Consider the following 14,767-nt stretch of genomic DNA (forward strand, 5'->3'; position numbering starts at 1 on the left):
AAAATTTAAAAGAAAAGAAATCACGAAAAAAAAAACAAAAACATTTTGGCCATGTTGACCTGTTGCTTGTGTCGGGCTTTTGTCACTGACGACCTAGCGCAAGTCAGCCTTTTGGTGTTGACCTGACCGGTCACCTACTATAGATCCCAGTAGGGTCACCCTGGTGGCAGTGTAGTAACACAATATTGATGTCCGTGTTCCCGTTGTACTCCAGTTACGTGTAATTCTTGGCAAGTTATTATTAGACTGAATGAACAATGAGACATATTTACTATAACGGAGTCTTATAGTTCCACCTTTTAATTAATCTTTTATTTAATATGCTGCATTTTGCTGTGTTTCTTTGCGGTTGTAGATCCCCGATCCTATGCGACGGAGTGGATTACAGGATCCATCTTCATTGGAATCATTGTCATTTCAGTTGTGATTTACATCTGTTTCTGTCCCTTAAAACGATACTTGAAGACCATCTTCTCCCCGTCCAGCAAGCTGCCTTCAAGTATTGGAGAGGTACGAGGCCTGTCACCTGGTATAGAGGTTCTGTTTTACCCTCTGCTAATGCTCAGTATATCCTATAGAAATAGATTATACAGGATCCTGTGTATTAATGTGAGTGGGAGCTGAAACTCTCCTGTCCTCTATCTTACCATCTCTGTCTTGTCTAGGTGCCAGTGTTGCTCCTGGCAACTGTTGTTACTTTGTATCTCTATATTAAGGGAAGATCCTGTAAAAAAGGGAATGGCGTTCAATTCAACTGTGTCCCAAATAGAATTATGAGAGGTGGAGTTAGTCTTTCAAGAGTTTTGGGTCTTTGTCAGACACCGCATCTTACGCCATGCCCGGTGCAGACACTTTGAGGGCATTTCAGTGGCTAGCGATACCCTCCAAGTTGCTGATTTCCCGACCGACATTAAAGATGTCACATCACAGTCTGTAGAGCCGGGATATTGCAGTGACGTAACCGTCGGCAGCGTGGGGCAATAATTGAACGAGCTCCCTTAAGGTATTTAAAGTCTGCGGTATGAAATGTTTGTAGGGCAACAAAACTCAAAATCTGAGGTTCCCCTTCTGCAATATATCAACAATCTGATTACTCATCGATAAAAATGGTCTTCCCACATCAGTCTGGGGATGGGGGGGGCTTAAATTTACTAAATCTATTTAACCCTTTGCAGTCCTTTTTTTTTTGCAATTCAAACAGTCTTGTTTAAATGAATTGTAATATTAATGTTTATGTTCTTATTTTAAAGTGTCTCACCGTTGGTTCTGCTACTAGCGCTAGGGCTGTTGAGCCTGACTAGACGTTGGACCTGAAAGGGTTAAAATGGAAAAGAGGTGGTGTTGCCCATTGCAACCAATCAGTTTCTGTTGATCATTTCTCTATTGCATTCTAGAAAATGATAGACAGAATCTGGTTGGTTTCTATGGACAACATCGCCTCTTTTTAGAAGCTTTAGTAAATTTACCCTTTAGTATTGCAAGTCTACCAAGTAACCAACAGGGAAATGGACGACTTCTTTCAGGACAATGATAGACCATGACTGTGAGAAAGCCAAACTGTCCCTAAAAGGCCAATTTCCTTGCGTTAATATTGAATGGATTCATTATCATTATCAATTATGAATTATGTAATTGGCCTATTGTTAAATTTTGTTACCATTCCATTCCTGTACCAGGCTGTGTCTCTTCTCATTGTCTCCACTTCTATAATGTTATGTGCTGCACTCAATTCCTAATTGGTCTGTTTAGTAAGGGGTGTGGCAGTTCTCACTAGTCGCTCCCCCTACATTGAGATTATAGTACAGAGACTGTTGGGGTGGGAGAGGCTGAGTTGGGGGTGAGCATTCCACAGGAAAAGTGCAGCACAAGAGAAGTCTTCCTGCAGGAATGGGAAATGGTTCTGGGAGATAATAAAAAAAAAGCAGCTCTTATGGAACAGTAGTGACGATTAAAGGTGCCCACACACGGTAAGATGTTTTAATTAATATGGTCGCTTCTGACAGATCGGAACAACCAATCGTGTGTGGGCTAGGTGAAGATACGATATGGGTGTTTGATCGAGCCTGCTGATCGATTCAGCAGTAGGAAAGATGAGTGACCTGTCCTGCAGGATCATAGCCATGTCCCGGCTATGTCTGCCGCACCTCCACCCGACCACGCACTGGCAGACAGAGAGAGAGAGAGAGGCTGATGGCAGGATATTTCAAATTAATAGGGTGGCCGCTAATAGACCTCACACTCAGCCAATCAGTGGTGGCCTATTCATTTGAATAGGGTGGCCGCTGATTGGCTGAGAGAGCTCTCTCAGCCAATCAGTGACTGTCCTATTCATTTGAAACCTCCTGCCTGCTGTCGGATCTCTCCGTATCTACCAGCGGCAGAGGTGCGGTGGAAATGTGTGGAGAGGCAGACCCGGTTCACCCATGATCATGGCCACACTGAACGACTGAGTAAACCCTCTCATCGTGTACTCAATCGTTCTGTGTGTGGCCACGATCAGGGGTGTTCTGGATTTCAAAGGAAATTAAATGGATATCAGATTGGATTCGATATCTATCCGTATGTGGGCACCTTAAGAGATTCTGCAACTTACTAAATAATATCAGTGTGTTTGCGGTGTTAGAGATGGATTATATAGCATTGATATATAGGATTATATAGCCTGTTTAGTATGTAGCTACGGTTATTAGGGTAAAATATAATGTGTGCCATTACTATTGTTTATATGTAATCTATCACGTTACTTTGTCTGTAGGATATGTGGGACTTTCCCCAGAAGTTTAGCAAACTTCCATTTGCATTACAAGAAGAAGAGAGTTTTGATAGGTGCAACATTATCCAGGACACCAAGGTGGAAGATCCGGTGCAAACAGAGACAACTGCATCAACCGTTAGAAGCAAGGACTCCGGCCACTATACCGCTGAGGATGAGGGCATAGGGGAGAGGGATGTGAGCGCACGGTGAACTTCGTGGGCGGTACTATAAATGATCCTCTATGGCTGAGCAGCCTGATATCCCCAGTGCTGCAGGACAAACAAGCCATCAACCGTCCGTTCTACCCCTGTGACCGGATAACCTGAGCCGGTCGAACAACACAATAAAGCACTTATGTTACACTGCGTACAAGACATTTATGGACTGAGGACCTGGTTCAGGCTTGGGATGAAATCTCATATAAATGCCTGGATCAAACCATTCTGCTATGCAAGGGGTGCAAAGCCTTTATTTTTTTCGCATGCAGGGAAAATCCAAGCTACCTCTGCATGCGGAGAACAAACAGTGGACAGCATTGCAATTGCATCGCATTAGTATTCATCTAGGACACGCCCCTTCCAAAGACTAAATCCCATTGGATTTCTGCCTTAATAATGGTGCAACATGGTTTTTACCCGGGTACAAACTGCTCTCCCTCTGAATCGTGCCCTGGATATGTATTCCTAAGATTACAGTGCCTCTGTGATGTCATTAGTCCTCAACGATTTGATAGGCTGAATCTTTATGGACTTGCGTTTAGCCCACAAATACAATACTGTGCTGACCGGCAGAGGTGGCGTTTGCTCATCGGAATAAGAGAATCGGTACCGCCCCTTGCTGTGACAATCCACTGACAGAGGGATCATGTTTTCAGTTCATGTTTCCTGTGGTGCTACTATATACCGTATGGTGTATAATGGAACTTTCCCACTATTTTTATTTTTTTTGTATGTGCAAGTGAAGAGATGGTGTTATGTGTATATAGTACTGTAGCTGCCGTAGGGCCCGATTCTGAGCGCACGCAATGCTGATGGTCATGGAGTTCAGCGTTTGTTTGCAACTGCGCCTGTGCAAACATTTCTAAAAGTCCCCTACGGCGCATGTGTTACGCAGAGTGTACGCACAAAGGTGCTGTTGAGATTGGGCCAGATGGTAAAAGAAATGGCGGCTGATTCTCGATCACTCAGGGATCTGAATTCAGCTCCTGCCCCGATGGTCGGGGTTTGTGCATATACAAACCTCGACTGTGAACGGCCATGGCGTTACTCCACTCACCGGGCCTTTCGCATCGGGATGGGAGGGACGTGGGTGATGGTGGCGCTGAGCCACGCAGGTGTGCCAATGCTTGCTGTGGGAGGACGACACTGCTGACATCACATGACGCCCGCTGCCCGCCCTGTCTTTGTCCCAATGCCCGCAAATTATTTGCAAAGGCAGGAGAAATCATAGAATCGGCGACCATTGAATGATTTCTCCTTCTTCGTTACAAATCCCCTTGCATGGCTGCCAGGGGAAATGGCGGGGGGGGGTATTCTCTGCCGCTCGGTAAGCCGCAATCTTCACAGCTTATGGAGATAACCAGAATCAGGCCTATTGGCTCCCAACAAATTTAACCCTAGAACGTCTGTGTGTGCGTGTACATGTGGTTGGGAATATAGATTGTAAGCTCCACTGGGGCAGGGACTGATGTGAATGTTCAAATGTGAACATTTGGCTGAACGGATGTATACGAGGAAAGGAGTGTGCAACTGCACAAAGTTGCGTGGGTGTGACCAGCTATAGACGCTGCGATATGCACTTTACAAAAAAAAATACTTTTTATTAAATTATTTCAATAACGCACAATTACAAATAAAAACAAAACAAATGAAAATAACAAATAATAGCGATACATGTCATATAGCTGTATAAAGAATTGCCAAAAACTCCAACATGTACATACAGTATAACAGGTGAATGTTCCAAGAAAAAGTCCTGCGTAATATGTTCTAGGCAGCTTATGGAAAGTTCAATCCTAACTTCGGTGTCCCCGCACCGATGGGCAATGGATGAGCGGGTAAGAATCAGAGATACAGATAGGATTGATCCCATTACCAGCGCCTTAGTGGATAGAAAATATCTACCATACGCCCCTCGTGGGTAATAAGCATCTCCTCTTCTCCAATATAGAATGCTTAATTCGGATCCTTACACGCACATCTTTCCATCTTCCCATGTTTGGGTGGGTTTCCTCTGGGTACTCCGGTTTCTTCCCACAATCCAAAAATATACTGGTAGGCTAATTGGCTCCACACAAAATTAACCCTAGAATGTCTGTGTGTGCGTGTACATGTGGAAGGGAATATAGATTGTAAGCTCCACTGGGGCAGGGACGGATGTGAGTGTTCCAATATTCTCTGTACAGCGCTGCGGAATATGTGTGTGCTATATAAATAACTGGTAATAAATAAATAAAAATCAGCCCAAGCACTGCCAGACTGAAAGCTTGTGAACGAAAACGTAACCTATTAACCATCTCCATAGCATACACAGTTATTCTTATGTAAACAGGTTTGTTTAGTTTTTTTTTATTACTATTATTATTGTTTATGCATGCGCACTTCTTTTTATTTTGTTGTATGAGCAAGATGTTGGAAGATAAACTTTCCCGGGGAGAGAGAGGATGAGAGTCTTTATACTGGTGCTGAGTGTTCTGTACCTCCCCAGGATCTGCGCTCATTACCAACATGGTGGTTTTTGCCTTTTTTAAATTCTTGCTGCTTTAACAACACGGACTAACCTGTCAGAATCACACCTGTGTCTGCACCTCGCAGGATATAACAAGGCCCCTTTCGTTTATGAAGCCATAGGTGTATCCAGCATCGCAGAAATGATCTGAGGGCCATTCTCCGCTCAGAGCCAAGCGTCCCACAGTACAAGGCACTACTATAAAAGGTATTTGTAGTCTATGCGCACCTCAGAGGAAGTGTGAGGATGAAGATAATGGTATTGATTCTGATTTCCATGCTGCTGTGACCGCGTCAGCATCTGCCACTTTATGCTGATTTCAGCCCTTCCCCTGGTATCCCAGCATGCATCTCAATACACAAAGGCTAGGACACCGATGTTGTGTGTCTTCAGTCGCAACCTTCAAAGCACCATCAGGACTTGCTCTAGCCCCAGGAGAGGTGCAGAATCTACACCAGAATAGATATATGTTGGAGACGGGGAACATTCTTCGAAACGGAGGTGTGTGCCGAGGGTGCGTCGATGGATGCAGTGGTGGATCAGAGACGCTGGGAGTGGGCATCTTTTTACAGAAGATTCATACTACGGCTTTAGCACATGTCCGCACAGTTGCTACGTACAAAGATGTGTAGAGTCTAGAGATCAGCACCTGTCAACTGATTGAAGGTGGTAGCCGTCTGGTTGATGGGTTGACAGTGATTATTGGTCAAAAGTTCGACACATTAAAAAAAGAGAACATGTTGTATTTTTTATATATATATAAAATAATACATGTTGTATTTTTTATATATATATATATAAAATTATTTTATAAACGACTTCTGTTCACAATCCAAGTGGGCATTGTGTTCCATATTCACACACAGTAGCTGCTACCATAAACCAAAATCTCCAGTGTTTACAGTAGTTTGAAATCAGCCAATCCAAAATGACCAAACTATCAAAACCGCTGCTGCTCTGTCAAACTGTTGGCAGTTTGAGTGGTTTTGGCTATTTCAAAACCTCCACACATTGCTGGTGGTTGGACACTCTAAACGGCTGATCATATAGCCGGCGGATGGGAGAACAGAGTTGTCGGCAAGGTGGGGACCTATTTAACGGCTTAGAACACAAAACCTTGCACATGGTTTTTGACACACAAAGCCGTGTCCAGATGGGAGAGAACAGGCCCAGTCATTCTAAATTAGGAAACCGACATCGTGACGAGAAAGGCGAACATGCCACCGGTCAGATTTTTTTGGGGGGGAATAAGCTTAAATGTTCTAATTTATGTAGTTTTAACAGAATGCATTAAGTATTTCATTGAATTAACAGATACAGCTGGTAAGACAAAGCTAATATACATATTTATTGAAATGTTTCTGCCAAGAAGTGGTGTAATATCCCTCATCAATGTATTTTATGCATAGAAATGTATTATTATTATTATTATGTCAAGAAATGTTTTTGTAAATTAAATCGTACCACCATCTAGATGTCCGCATTAGCAGGCATCGTCCTTTTAAGCCAATTTGCACTGGGAAAAATGTAAAAAATAAAATTTACGGAGCGGAAGTTTTTTTTGTTTTGTTTAGGTTTTTACAACCTAAAAAATGGAACAGTTTTATTTGTAATTTGTACATATGTCTTTTTCTATGTTTTTGGTTTTTTTTTTACATTTGAATAAAAAATTATCAATGTACAAACTTGTGTCCATTTCCTTTCCTAGCGGTTACCGATGTAACTGCATCTGGAGCAAAGCCCCCAATTGGTCAGTGATTCTGAGGGGCAGGGCCGCCAAGAGAAATCCTGGACCCCAGTACAACAACTTCTGTATAGCTAGAGAGAGAGAGTGTGTGTGTATGTGTGAGCGTGAGTGTGTGTGTGTGTGTGTATGTGTGTGTGTATATGTATATATATATATATATATATATATATATATATATATATATAATATATATAGAGACTTCTTTGTGCCGGGCACACCTCCCAACAGGTGTCTGCTTGTCGGGTGCCTTCGTCAGTGTAGCATGTAGACGGGAAAAGGACGCAGCACTCCAGACGCTTCATAAAGTAGAGTAACTTTTATTGTGCTCAGCAACGTTTCAATACAAGGGGTGTATTTTCTTCAGGCTCAATATAATAGTGAACAGTGCCTTCTATAAATATCAAAACCAAAGTGACGTTTACGAAGGGGGTGGCAAATTCCTACCGCCCCCTAACGTATCAGTGTCAGGGCCGGGGTTTAGACACTGCTGAATCCAATTAATTAGATCAACTAGAGTCTTCCCCGCCTATTCACTGCCTCCAACACATAATATATAGAAACATCATAATGTACAAAACAAAACAAAATGTTACATCAAGAGTAAAATACATATATACAAAAAAATGTGCAAAACAAGAAAAATGCATGAAAAACTGTACATTAAAATACTGCAGCATTGCAAAACCCGGGTGGTCTATTCAGATACCATCCAAATAACTTCTAATAGCAGATAATGGGGGACATTTACCAAAATGTATTCGTAGGGAGAAATACACCTTTTTTTTACGAATTTGTATTTTCGGGATTTACAATCCCAAAAATACCACAATTCGTAGTCCTAGGGATGGAACATTCGTATTTGTATTTACAAATACGAATGTCCTACACCATCGATAGGATACGACAGAAATCACCATTCAAAAGAATGGTGATTCCTGATGTACTAAGCAGCCGTACTAATAATACGGCTGCTAAGTGGTGTGAAACACCCACGCAAATACGACAGAAAAATAGAACACCATTTTCCTGTTCTATTTGCGTTTTAGCCTGCACGGATCAGTCAGATCCGTGCAGGCTGCGGTGTAAAAAAATAGAAAAATTAAATAAATAAATAAAAAAAACGGCATGGGGTCCCCCCCACAGCCGTAACCAGCACCAGGCTGAAGGAGCCGGGGCCGGTAATAAAAAATCAGGGAACCCGACAAATAGGGGTTCCCCGATTTTTAACAACCAGCCCCAGGCTCCAGGTCCGGGGCTGGTTCCCAAAATACGGGGGACAAAATGACTAGGGGTCCCCCGTATTTCAAGAACCAGTCCAAGGCACAACCAGCCAGCAGGGTAATGTCACAGCCGGGGGACACTTATGATATAAGGTCCCGCGGCCAAAACATTAACCCCCTGACCGGTCAGCCTGGCCAGGGGCCCTGGGGGAGTGGGGACCCCCCCAATGAAGGGGTCCCCCCTCCAGGACTTACCTGACCAGGCTGAAGCCTGGTACTGTCCCCGATGCCCCTGGGCGGTGGGCATCGGGCTGATTATGGTGTAAAAAAAAGAATAATCTATTGTTTTTTACTGTGGCACTACAAGTGCCAGCAAGCCTCCCCAGCAAGCTGGGACTTGGAGAACTACAAGTCCCAGCCTGCTGGGCATTAAAGGGCCCGCTGGCACTTGTAGTTCCACAGTTAAAAAAATAGTGCACAAAACACACTGACACACTTTTAAAATAAAACTTTAATACATACAAAGCCCACACATACTAATACTTACCTATCTTCTTTCCGTAGGTAGCCCTGGTCCTGTGTCGTCTTCTGGATCCATGTCGACGTCCTTCTTCAAGTCGACGTCGCTGTCGGCGATGGCGTCCGGATCCGACGAAATCCATGTGGAGCTGTGGAAGGAAACCATACTCACCTGTCCCAGCGCGACGTAGTCCAGGTAAGTGTCTTGGCAAAAAAACAAACCGACAGCCCGAAACCAGCCCGGACAGCAGAGAGCCGCACGGTGTTTGTTTACATCGTCTCCCGAATGCCGCTATTGGCCGCCTTGCTGATTGGCCGCTAGGCCGCAAGGCGGCCAATAGCAGCATTCGGGAGGCGGAGCCGCACGATGGATGTACACAGAGTACCGTACGGCTCCCTGTTCGCTTGGTTTCGGGCTGTCGGTTTGATTTTTTGGAAAGACACTTACCTGGACTACGTCGCGCTGGGACAGGTGAGTATGGTTTCCTTCCACAGCTCCACATGGATTTCGTCGGATCCGGACGGGGACGCCATCGCCGACAGCGACGTCGACATGGATGCCGAAGACGACACAGGACATCAGGACCAGGGCTACCTAAAGTTTTATTTTAAAAGTGTGTCAGTGTGTTTTATTGTACTATTTTTTTAACTGTGGAACTACAAGTGCCAGCGGGCCCTTTAATGCCCAGCAGGCTGGGACTTGTGGTTCTCCAAGTCCCAGCTTGCTGGCACTTGTAGTGCCACAGTAAAAAACAATAGATTATTAAATTTTTACACCATAATCAGCCCGATGCCCACCGCCCAGGGGCATCGGGGACAGTACCAGGCTTCAGCCTGGTCAGGTAAGTCCTGGAGGGGGGGGACCCCTTCATTGGGGGGGTCCCCACTCCCCTAGGGCCCCTGGCCAGGCTGACCGGTCAGGGGGTTAATGTTTTGGCCGGGGGGACTTGTATAAAAAGTCTTCCCCCGGCTGTGGCATTACCCTGCTGGCTGGTTGTGCCTGGGACGGGTTCTTGAAATAACGGGGGACCCCTAGTCATTTTGTCCCCCGTATTTTGGGAACCAGCCCCGGACCTGGAGCCTGGGGCTGGTTGTTAAAAATCGGGGAACCCCTATTTGTCGGGTTCCCTGATTTTTAATTACCGGCCCCGGCTCCTTCAGCCTGGTGCTGGTTACAGCTGTGGGGGGGATCCCACGCTGTTTTTTTTTTATTATTTATTTAATTTTTCTATTTTTTTTTACACCTTGCAGCCTGCACGGATCTGAGTGATCCGTGCAGACTGCTAGAAATAATTCGTATTAGCGGCCGTATATACGGCCGCTAATACGGATGGTTACACCATCGGAGGGTTACAAAGCAGTCGTATCTGACTGCTTTGTAATTTCCCCTCCGGAACACGACTTTGCATTCGACTAAAACAGTCGTATGCAACCGTAGGGGAAATACCAATACGAAAAACTAGGTTTTTCATATTGGTAAATGTCCCCCAATGTATCAGATAATTGGTAACTATATAGCCCTGAATATCTCATAATAATACATTAAGACCTGAATATTCATTAAGGCCTGCGGGGGATACAGTGTTAAGTATAGCGATCCAACGTGCCTCACATTTCAACAGCAGTAGACCACGATTCCCTCCCCGGATTGATGGGGGATGTGGTCTATCATCCTATAGCGCAAAGAGGAAAGGTTATGTTTAGCTTTAAAAAATGTCGTGAGACAGGTTGATCGCTAGACCTCTTGGATAGTGCATTCCGTATTGATGATCGGTGTGCAGCCATCCGTTCTTTGAAGGGGCGTTCGGTTTTCCCGATATATGACAATCCGCAGGGACAGATTATTTGATACACAGTAAAGGTGGTGTTACATGTAAGTAAGTGATGGATCGGGATCGCTCTCCCCATCTGGGCATGGTTAAATGATGCCCCTGGTATAAGGAAGCTGCATGTAGTGCAAATACACCTGATGCAACCCACTTTAGAACTGATATTTCTAGAGGCTGCAGGAGACGCATCAGATTTCACCAAAATATCGCGCAGATTTTTTGCTCTTTTAAAACTAGGAAGAAGTGTTGTTCTAGTTAGGCCGATGTCCGGATTTGCTTGTATTATAGGCCAATGATTTCTCACAATTTTGATGGTATCAGGGCTTTGATGATTATATGTGGAAACCCAAGGTAATTTCTCTTCTAACGATTTTTTAAGGGGGTTTGACTGGAGTAGCGTCTGGCGCTCCATAGTCATTACCTTTGCTTTCGTAGCAAGCAATTCTGGCATGGGGTAACCTCTTAATCTGAAACGGTCAATCATGTCGTCCATTTGATTAGACGCAATTACTGGGTCAGAGACTATGCGTCTAATCCTCAACCATTGCGAATAGGGCAGTCCTCTGACTGTAGCCCTTGGGTGACAACTATCGTAGGCCAGCAAATTATTTCTATCTGTCGGCTTGGAGAACAGGCGAGTAGACACTTTACCATTCTCCAAACCGATAGATACATCAAGGAAGTGAATTTCCCTATTACTGTGGGCATAGGTAAATTTAATCGGACAATTACTATTATTGTGTGTGTCGATAAATGTCACCAAATCTTCAGAAGGACCTTGCCAGAAGACTAAAAGGTCATCTATGTAGCGATGATAACCTATAATCCTATCAGCCACCATCGGATTATCAAAAAACATCGATTGTTCAAATTCGAACATAAAGACGTTGGCGCATGAGGGGGCTACTGCCGCCCCCATAGCCACGCCCACTAGTTGTAGGTAAAATTTATCACCGTACACAAATACATTTTTAGTAAGAACCATCGACATCAATTGTAAAATCAAGTTCACATCAGGACCCGTATATGCAATATTCTCTGTCAAAAACTTTTCCAAGGCCGTCAATCCTAATGAGTGTGGGATGGATGTATATAAAGCCGGACGTCGATGGTAAACATCGAAACGTCAGGGCCCAACACGGGCATCTCCAATAATCTTTTAAGCAGAGCCTGTCTGAGAACTCCATACCATTCACCTTAGATTTACTGCTTTGAAGAGACCCCTCCCCATTCCCCTCCCACTGCATAGCAGCCATTAAAAAAAAAAAACAATACTCCCATCATATATTACAACTTACAGGGAGTTGTCTGTCACGATCCCCGCTGCTCCCTCCTGTTGCATCTGCTCCTGCTGGGCCCTCTTGCTGTCACTTTGCCCTCCTGACACTGCTGCTCCCGCTGGGCCCTCAGCTCCGCCACATGGAGCCGAATGAGCTCCTTACAAGCGGCGCACAGGTGCACGGTGATGTGACCCAGGCACCCGCCACAATGCATTCCTGGGACCGCTGCAGTTTCAGGAGTGTGTAGGTGGTCCGTATCTCTGTCCTTTGCGATCCGGAGATGGACCCGGTCCGCCAGATACCTACCACTGCTCTAGATGCTGGAAGCGGTGGTGGCTCACAGAACAGCTCTGGCTGTGAGCCCCCCACTGCATCCGCCTATGGCCACCATTATTTCTAATCTGCTGCAGACCTGCAGCCCATCAAGGGTGGGCAGTGCATTGAGATGGAAGGCCGCAGGGTGTGGAGAGAGATGATGCGGTCCACTTGCTGTACAGCCAGAGAGGGGTGCAGTGGACCCTCCTACTGTGCTGTTGGCAGGTGTGGTAGACAGGTGTTGAAGGCCATCCTGCTATGTTTTGGAGGGTGTGCAGAGTGCACTTTGACTATCCCTGCCACAGTTTAAAGGGGTGCAGAGGGCCTTCCCGCTATAATGCCAGCGAGTGTGGAGGGGGATCTAGAGGTCCCTTCCACTGTTCTGTGGGCAGGTGGGGAAAGGATGCTTCTGTGCTTTCTCAGGTGTAGAGGGGTTTGCAGAGGGCCCTCCCGCTATGCTGAAGTGGGTGGGAGGGGTGCGGAGAGCTTTCTGGCTGTACTGCTGCGGAGGGCTCTCCCGCCGTGCTCTGGGCAGGGGGCTGCTGTGCTTCTATGGGTGGGGAGGGGTTTGCAGAGGGCCCTCCCGCTATGCTGCAGCAAGTGGGAGGGGTGCGGAGGACCGACCGGTGAGGAAGTTGCTGCCGAGGACCCTTCCGTCATGCTGTGGGAATTTATTGCTTAAGATAAATGGTGCTGCGGCCAATCAGTTGCTGTCCTTTTTCACAAACAGGAAATGAGCTGATTGGCTGGAACATGATTTATCTTATGCAATGAGTTATAAAGAGCTAAAATGTGTTGATAAATGGGCCCTGTGGTCCGTAACCTATGGATGGTGCAGATTAGGTGGAAAAGCCAGCGTAAGCTATAACTAAAGAAAGTGCAAGCTAATAGAGCATCTTATAATGTTGACACCACAATGCCAACATGGTTCAACATACTGACAGGCACCATGTCGACATCCCCAGAAAGTCAATGTATTAAAGGTGATTCTGAATTTATTGGAACGGGGTTAATTCGGCCTCCTTTGTGAATGGCTTCGGCACCCTGCATAGACGCCAAGCCATTCGCAAGGTTTAGGGTGGGCCGGGGTCACCCATGGGAACTCCCAGCGGTTTATGGGCACCCTCATGATAACGCTGGGCTTTCCCATGAGTACGCGGGTAGGCCCTCTTCATCTCGGCAGCCGCAAATGCAAATCCGTTTCCGCTGACTGTTATTTACGAAGGCAGGAGGAAATCATTCGATTGGCGCCAACCATCCAATGATTTTTCCTGCAGCGTATACATGCGAGGAGATGGGTCTTCGTTACAGTCCTCTCGCATGGAACTAAGGGGAATGGGCAGTGGTGGGCGGCATCTCTGGTGCTTGGGTAAGCCGAGCCAACCAAAATCAGGGCCATAGTCAAAGGGAAAGAGGCCAAGAAAACTAGTTACATCAGATCCGCTCTTCCTACCATAAAATGAGTACTTTATTGGGATAAGGTAAGGGCAAATATTCTAGGATTCCCAGTCCCACAGGGCCCGACTTTTGGCCGCTCTCTTACTCCAATATTCCTCTGGCAAAGTATAATAAAAATCTCTCTTGAAACACTTATACCCCAAGTCTATACTTGTTAGTGTATAGACTTTTATATGAATATGGAGGACATCTTCTTTGCCGCACTGGAGAAACATTCAGATTATACTTCCACCTGGTTTACTTGGTTGGAATTTAAGACCTCCTGGACCTACGCCACGTTTGCACCCTCTTAACTTAAATTAGAATAGGAACACATCACCCTGATCCCTTGCCCGGCGACTCTCCTTCAGTATTTAAAAATGATTCCCAACTTCCTCCTTCCTCCTCCCTTTCTACCTTTGTCTTCCCCGTACCAGTTATTATTTGTCAACTGCCTCGTTTATGCTCCCATTTTTGTTTTAGGTTTCAGCAGTGAGGTATTCAGCCTGTTGTTTCCTTTTTTCCACGCTCCTATGGTGACATTTAATGAGATGCGAAAATGTGATTTTTGCCATTTTTTGGGGGGCAAAATCGGGCGACATCGCACTTTTTCCGAATTCGCATATTTAATGAGATGCAAATTCTGGAAAATGTGTCTAAAAATTGCAAAACATTTAGACCAGGTTCTGATATGCGAATTGGCCAGAACCCTGCACAGATCATTGAGATCTGTGCATGGTCCTGCTTCAGCCTTGGGTGGGGGACCCCTTTATTGGGGGGGGTCCCCACTCCTCCAGGTACCCCGTCTAAGGCTGACCAGCCACGGTGCTCATGTTTCAGCCGGGGGACCTTATGTAAACGTGTCCCCCGGCTGTGGCATGACACCACGGGCTGTTGGAGCCCGCTACTGGTTTCAAAATACAGGGGGACCCCCAGAT

General features: G+C 45.5%; 1 protein-coding gene across 1 annotated transcript in view; it reads left to right on the forward strand.

Annotated features, from left to right (window-relative positions):
* Window positions 1-7,105, forward strand: part of LOC146053845 (interferon alpha/beta receptor 1-like) — a 69,453-nt gene extending 62,348 nt beyond the window's left edge. Inside the window, exons 9-10 of the mRNA XM_083168058.1 lie at window positions 356-510; window positions 2,756-7,105. Coding sequence (XP_083024184.1) covers window positions 356-510; window positions 2,756-2,965 — 365 coding nt within the window. The 3' untranslated portion in view covers window positions 2,966-7,105. The remainder of the gene's footprint in view (window positions 1-355; window positions 511-2,755) is intronic.
* The last annotated feature ends 7,662 nt before the right edge of the window (window positions 7,106-14,767 follow it).

This window comes from Crinia signifera, unplaced genomic scaffold (assembly GCF_055691185.1).
Source record: "Crinia signifera unplaced genomic scaffold, ASM5569118v1 HAP2_SCAFFOLD_218, whole genome shotgun sequence".
Classification (NCBI taxonomy): domain Eukaryota; kingdom Metazoa; phylum Chordata; class Amphibia; order Anura; family Myobatrachidae; genus Crinia; species Crinia signifera.